Source organism: Belonocnema kinseyi, chromosome 10 (assembly GCF_010883055.1).
Source record: "Belonocnema kinseyi isolate 2016_QV_RU_SX_M_011 chromosome 10, B_treatae_v1, whole genome shotgun sequence".
NCBI lineage: Eukaryota > Metazoa > Arthropoda > Insecta > Hymenoptera > Cynipidae > Belonocnema > Belonocnema kinseyi.
In genome coordinates this window covers 92983417-92991332 of record NC_046666.1, presented here as the reverse complement: position 1 = coordinate 92991332, position 7916 = coordinate 92983417, and the positions used below count along the sequence as shown (strand labels likewise).

General features: G+C 36.5%; 2 protein-coding genes across 2 annotated transcripts in view; both read left to right on the top strand.

The window, feature by feature from the left end:
- The window catches only part of LOC117181522 (TNF receptor-associated factor 4), a 252317-nt gene that overhangs the window by 125143 nt on the left and 119258 nt on the right, over nucleotides 1-7916 (top strand). The gene's annotated exons all lie outside the window — the stretch shown is intronic.
- On the top strand, nucleotides 42-1256 carry LOC117181261. Its single transcript, XM_033373825.1, has one exon. The coding sequence runs from the start codon at nucleotides 42-44 to the stop codon at nucleotides 1254-1256; it is 1215 nt and encodes a 404-aa protein (XP_033229716.1).

Sequence of the window (7916 nt, the reverse complement as noted above, 5' to 3'; positions counted from 1 at the left end):
GGGAAAAAGAGATTCCAGGATTCAAAAGGAATGTAGTCACCATGGTAGCATATGTCGCACCAGCTGTTCTTTCACGCTTCCAACGCTATGGAAAACTACAACGTGTTATTGGATATTGCATTAGGTTTATAGACAATTATATAAGCAAGAAATTCAAAAGTGGACCTCTAACTACAGAAGAGCTTGAAAGAGCAGACTGTTCAATTATACGAATGATTCAAAGGGAATGCTTCCCTTCTGAATTAAAACAGCTGAAGTTGGGGAAAGATATCGACAAGACGAGCAAGTTGATACAGTTGGCACCTTATCTCGACGAAAATGGAATGATAAGGGTGGGTCGTAGAATTCGAAGAGCAGAAATTTCAATGGATCAAAAATATCCCTTTATTATTCCATTCAAGCACTTTGCGACAACTTTGATTCTCCAAAGGGAACACATTCGGTTACTACATTGTGGACCCGAGCAACTTCTGAGTTCTGTCAGGCATAGATACTGGCCTTTATCTGGACGAAGAGAAGCAAGAAAAATAACTCAGAAATGTATTCATTGTTTCAAAATGAAACCTCAAACTCTGGACGTTTTAATGGGAGATCTTCCGAAAAGTAGGCTCTCGGGAAACCTTCGACCATTTACAAAAACCGGAGTCGACTATGCAGGGCCCATTCTGATCAAGGAGAGTAGACGACGAGGCAGAGTTCACGTATCGAAAGCATATCTTTCGGTTTTCGTCTGTCTCAATGTAAAAGCTATTCATCTTGAACTAATAACTGACTTGACGACTGAGGCTTTCTTGGCAGCTTTAACACGTTTCATTTCCAGAAGGGGTATCTGCAGTGAATTATATTCAGATAATGGAACAAATTTTGTGGGCGCAGCACGAGAACTTCGAGAGATGTACGAGTTTGTGAAAGTTAACGAGAAAGAAATACATGAAAATTTGGCAGCGAAGAGGATCCAATGGAAATTCATTCCACCACGAGCACCACATTTTGGTGGATTATGGGAGGCGGCAGTCAAACTGATGAAAAAACACTTTTACACAGTTACCAAGGGCTTGACCTTAACTTTTGAGGAATGTTATACATTGCTTACTCAAATCGAAGCTCTTCTAAACTCACGACCTTTATGTCCTAACCCTTCTGATCCTCACGATCTTATTGCTTTAACCCCATCCCATTTCCTCATAGGAGACTCACTAGTAGAACCTGTTCAAACTTCACTGATTGATACACCCGCTAATCGGCTATCACTCTGACAGCATTTATCCAAGGTCAAACAGCATTTTTGGAACCGATGGAGTCGGGAGTACTTGCATCAATTGCAAACTAGAGGCAAATGGGTCACTGGTGAAACAAACATCAAAGAAGGCACATTGGTGCTTTTGAAGGAAGATAACGTTCCTCCCCTCCAATGGCACATAGGTCGGATAGCAGAGATTCATCCCGGAGAAGACGGTGTAGTTCGTGTCGTTACTGTCAGAACTACTACGGGCTATCTGAAAAGAGCTGTAAAGAAGTTATGCCCACTACCGATAGATTATTGAAAAGAAGAAACTACATCTTGTAACATCATTTAGATGCTAGTGGCTCTATTCATTTATCATTACTCAAAGTTGGAAGAACTTTAGCTGTATTAAGTTTTTATAGCAAGATAAGTTTGATTCTAAAATAAGTTGATTCAATCTCAAGTTTGATTTTTTATACGATACTTGCTAATTCAATTTAGTTTTCAATGCAATATTGATATACCTTCTAGAATTTATTATTTTTCAATTGAATTTGAATAAGTTTCAGAAAGTTAATACTCTACTTTCAGTTGGGGAGAATGTTCGATATTTTGATACTTAAAAGCCCCCTTTATTTTTGATACGTCAGTGTATCATATTTGCGCACGAGAAATGTGCCATAGTTAGTTCAGTTGCGAGCAAGCAAGGCTTCGGATCACAGATCGTTTGTACTGATCATGAATTTTCGAATTAATAAACTGTTTGTTGTACATCAGCATTGATTATTGCATTGCCTCGCATTCTCTAGAACAACGTGCTATGGGCCTGCCCTGGCTACTCAGATTCCAGAAAACAACTCGAGTCATCTTTGATAAAAACGGGTTTTTACCACCGTTCAGTATAGTACCTTTCCTCTACAATCCTAAAAACAAAGCTTTTCTTCCTATCTTACAATTCTTTAAAAACAATAACCTACTTATTTAACCTTTTTATATAATCATACAAACATGAGCTCTATTCGCCATTTTTCGTTCCGCTCAGTTTCACATTCCTGTTATTTTCAAATTTAAATCACAATTCGCGCCTTTCATCTTGATAGACAACGCCATCTCCATTGTGCTTCTACCTACCTCGCGTACGATAACCTCTCTTTTTTTCCAATACAATTCGTTTTCCTAAACAAAAACGTTAGACCACGACACAATATTATATCTCGACGATACACTATAAGTCCTAAAACTATTACTCTACATAGCCATGGCCAAATAGGTCACACTTTATTAGCTTGGAGTAAATTCTCTCCGGACCTAGGCTATTTGTTCCCCCTCCCTGGCGTAGTGGAGAGTGGGTAGAAAGAAAGAAAAGAAGCGACTTAGTCCAAATAGGTGCAGTCAGATTAGCAGACGAAAAAAAATAAACCCGACATGCGCCGCATCGTCTTGAAGGTTACGACACACGTATGCTTTACATGAGCATACGGCGCACAGTGGCCGATTCTGGATTCAAGTGTTGATAACTTATGTGTAGTGTCAATTTTGATCCGATTTGAACCGCTCTTTTTTTAATACTTGTGAATACTTATAGTTTTAAAAAACACAGCCAGAATTAGGTTTTGATTTGTCAGAACGCTGCCTAAACTAAAAAACCACCGGAAATCATCATAGCCAGTGACCTAAAAATGCCCCTACTGAGCGCCGGTTATATATGGCATCAAAATGACAATGAAATTGTAAACAAAAGTAAAAAAAAAGTGCCTCTATTTTTTTTTGTTGCCATTTTGACTTCATTTCAAAAAATTGTTTAAACAACATGTAGCGAAATGAAAAAAACTTTTTTAAAAAAAAACTAATAGTACCAATCGATTCTACGGGAAAAATGACGAAGAAAATGTACATGACATTTTTTTATCTGAGCTCATTATGTTAGTTTAAAATCGTTATAAACAATTGCGTCGTACGAGGGTAAATAGAGGAATCATATCCGGCCACGATTTCACGCCGCACAAGTCTACGAAAACTTTATCAATATATAACAGCATTGAAAACGCAATACCTTTGAATTTTTACTGTTACCTTTTTCGTTATTTAAACAAAGTTAGTACGGGCATTTTTAGGTCACTGGCTATGATGATTTCCCGTGGTTTTTCAGTTTAGGCAGCGTTCTGACAAATCAAAACCTAATTCTGGCTGTGTTCTTTAAAACTACAAGTATTCACAAGTATTTAAAAAAAAGAGCGGTTCAAATCGGATCAAAATTGACACTACACATAAGTTATCAATACTTAAATCCAGAATCGGCCACTGTGCGACGCGAATGCAGACTTATTTATTATGGGATGTTAAACTCTTTCGCACTATTCTACACTGAAAATTTTTTGAGGAAGCAGCTGTCTTCTTAATGCCAACGCAGTGCCACCATGACACTTGGTGCAGTGGCCAGATCACATTTAAGTAAGCTATAGTACCAAACGTGCGAGTAGATCCTTTCCCGTGTGTTGGGAACACAGCAGCCCACAAAAGTGAATGAAATGGCCCCACGAGTATAAACTATATGTATAACTCCGTACGAAACTCGGCGTGAGGATTCCGTGCTTTTGCCTAAACGGAGCGTTACTGTACCAATACTGTTGGGACTACAGCTGTTCCAATGTGGGAACACAGCGTTCCCAATATGACAAAGGATATGTACCAAGTTGCAGGCGAGCAGCGCGCGACGCATATAGTGTTCCAGCCCCACCGCGTGGGCGAGCAGCTCGCCCAAAAAATTTTCAGTGTATCTATTTAATTAAATTGTAGTTGTACAATACACATGATTATATTAGTTTATGCATTATTATATACATGCAGGAATATTATATTACAAGCTGAAACAGAAAAATGTGATTAAAATAAAGCTGGTGGGAATCGAACACGGGTCTTCAACGCGGCAGCACGGCGATATATCATTCTGCTAAACTAGATAATGATGTCCAGAAATTTATCGCCCTTATGAAGGAAATGCTGGCACTCAAATTGATTTCCGTTAAATTATTCATTAATTGTTCACAGTGATGGCATTTTTTAAATTCTAAGCACAATATCTTAACGTAATCAAATACTAATGAGGATCTTTGCATCAAACCAAATAGAGTGATTGATAAATTTAAGAAATTTCAGTAGAGCGTTGGTTGGCTGACATCGTTTACGATCGGCTGCATTCGTTCCAACGCTAGGCTCGCTTACTAAGTCACTTACTAATATTCGAGAGCGATCTTCCGAATTTGTCTTACTCCATAATAGAAAAAATAGAAAGGATCATAGTATAATTCATATTCCTGTAGACAATAGCAATTCCTCTTACAAATTTAGTCTTTTACATTATTTTAGGTACTTATTACTTCTACTCTTTTTATATAATTTAATTGCGGCTCTACTAATTTATCCTATATAGGATTTTACTATAAAAAATACTAAGACTTCGTATTATCAATAGGAAAATTTCATATAAAAATAGCATAGCTTATGATTATTATATTAAAATATACGAATTATCGCCTTTGTCCCTTGATTGTAAGCTAATTTATTAATTTTTCCAGTACAAAGTTTTTCAGTGTGGTAGAAGAATTTACGCAGATTAAAGCAAGACGAGCAAATTTCTTTCGAATCCTTATTGTATGTAAATAATGTGTATAATAAAAGTAATAATCGTTTTTCCTCAGTGGCTCCTCGGTTGCTCAGTTGGTTAGACGCTCGGACTTCACCTCGGAGGTCCGGGGTTTGATCCCATAGCCGGTAACTCTGGAAATTTTTCTATGTACCTTTACCGAGGTTCTGGTGGTTCGGACCCCACCTTAAGCGGTAGGTCCCCCTTTTTCCAATATGTCGGAGCACACTGCTCTCATCAGATCACTTGATTGTGACTGATGATATATACCGGGACAGTCCCGTGTTAAATAATCAAAAATAAAAATCCACCTCTAATCAAAAATGCCTTCGACATGTTGGGCAGTAACCATCTTAAGTCTGTTAGATAAACTAATAATAATAATAATCGAGGCACATCGAGACATTCACACCAGCAATATCGGATGAAATTTTAGACTCTCAACGACAGACTTGATGTTCTCACTGCCAGACTGCGTCGGTACGAGAAAAGTAGTGCACGAAGGCAACAAAATAAAAACTTTCAGACAGATGAAAGAAGGTTCTATCGTGAACTGAGGGTAAAGCCAAATAACCAGCAAGGCATCGAAGCTTCTCAATTGGAAGATATGAGTAACTACTGGTCGGCTGTTTGGGGAAAAATGAACATATGCAATTTGAACACTGCGTGGTTCAAACTGGAGGAAGCAAGGACAGGCAATAGCCCTGAAAAGCAACTGAGAAACATCAGAGCTTTAGATGTTTCACGGCCATTAAAAAATAAGATAACCCAAACTGTTAAAATAAAAATGTTAAAAATTGCAATATTTAACAATTCAGATATTTAATATATATTTCATTACTTGTGGAACAGAAATTTTTTTGTCAAAATATTTGTCTTCAGGTTATTTTTCAGCAATATTTGTCCAGGGCATCAAGTGACCCAAAGTGCCTATGGTTTTTATGGTATTTTTGTGGACTTGTCTTAACTAGTAAAAGTACTGGATTATTAATGTAAAATATTCAATGAAATATACAATTATTTGTCTGCTTATGCAAATAGAATACAGAAAAATTGTTTGGTTTGCAATTCCTTTTTTATGAACTTCTAAGATTCGGTATGAGTGGTCCCATCCGTTACCAAAATAATAGAAAAGTTTCTTTTCTTTTCTTTAGTATGTACTAAAAGATGAAAAATTTTAGATCTAAAGTTAGTTTGAGATAATACCCATCATAGTTAATTTAAAAATGTTTATAATACTTGGAGAATATGAAAAAAGTGGTAACGGATGGGACATAGGAGGGTGGTAAGTGATGGGACATTTGGCATTTCAAAGCCTTTCGTCTGACTATTTCCCTAATGACGGCGCTTAAGAGATTTAATTCACAATTTGCATTGTGAATTCTGCAGAAGAGAAGCGAAAGAAGTTTGAAATTACTCCAAACCTTTTGTAGTTAAAGTGATTTATAAATGTTTAAGATCTTAAGTTTATGAATGCCATAATACTGTTAGTGAGCTGATACAAACTTTCTAGTTTCTTTTTGAACACAGTGAAGTTGTGAAATTATTATTGTTCGTTGTTCTGACCTTATTTTACCCATATTTTGGTAAGTTATAAACACATTTATCATACTGTGATTTACATTAATGTAAACATATTATCATATAATTTTCTGACTAAACTATTTCACTGAAATTAAAATATAATTTTTGGACTTTTTTACAGATAATGGCATCAGTTCCTAAAAAAGAGCAGATGACCAAATCCGCCAAAGATTATTATCTTGTGGCGAAAAAATGTTGTAAAAACGACCGTTTTTTATGTAACGACTGGAGATACCTTAGAGAATCAAAAATTCCTTGATGCGAGGTGGAATACTATTTTAAAAGTGCAAGTGACACTCAAAGAATGCAAGACTGTCTTAGGCTTAAACGCATTCCATCATTTCAAAAAATTTGACAACTATCGTATTGTTGTTGGACAAACTTCGAAGTCTACGCTGCATGAACTCACAATTTTCCCTTGCGGATCCGTAGTATATTTTAAGCACCTTACAACACATATACGTTTAAAATACAGCGATGTGTACTCCGAAAGTGATTTTGAAGATTAAATAAAAAAGTAGCGTGATATTAGTATTAATTTTATTGATATAGATGTGGACAAGAATGTACGTAGAATAAATGTTTTAACCCTGAGTTTTTGGCAATAAAATTAATTTTTCCATTTATTTAAAACTTTGATAACTTATTTAAATACTACTCCTTTCAATTCTTAGTTCATATTGAAGATATATTATCTGTAAAGCCTCCAAAGTAACTTCCTGATCGTACATGTCCCATCCGTTATCTTACTATGCCCCATCCGTTACCTAAAAGAAGAATTTTATCCAAAATTCTAATTCATATATTTTCGAACTTGACATATATAAAAAGAAAACTTCAAAAGACAAATCCATTACAAAAAAATTGGTGTTATAACTATTCTCAATTCGCAGAGTTCTGATTGAAGGGAAAGTGAGTCTGGAAGTGAGTCCCGTACGAGTCCCATCCGTTACCCTCTGTTTCGTTTCATAACATGAAAATTATCTACTTTAATAGAGTTTTAGAATCTGGAAAATTACAAGTTCATGCATCTTTGTACAGGTAGCGTAGCTTCAATAAAATATAGTTGTTTTAAATAAGGATTTTTCAAATTTTTATGCGTGAAAATGTCCCATCCGTTACTTTGGAATGGCCGTTCAGCGGTCTTGAAAAGGGCAAATAATTGGAAAGCTCTAGGTCCGGACATGGTGCACAACTTCTGGTACAAGTATATGACGCGTGTGCATCTTGCGTTGGCAAGAGGTTTTCAGAAGATCATTGAACACCCAGATCTGATGCCAAGCTTTATGCTCCAGGGTACTACGTATATGTTACCAAAAAAAACCAGACGCTCAAAATCCATCTGACTTTCGACCAATAGACTACACAGGCCGACAAAATTTGACAAAGGTCCGGAACCAGAGACCAGACCTAGTATACCCGAAGGTTTTTGCTGCGCTGAATCCGAATCCGAGCTCAGAAAAA

What these genes read in the sequence shown, in the direction of transcription:
- LOC117181261 (XM_033373825.1), top strand. Translation starts at nt 42, where the DNA reads ATGGTAGCATATGTCGCACCAGCTGTTCTTTCACGCTTCCAACGCTAT.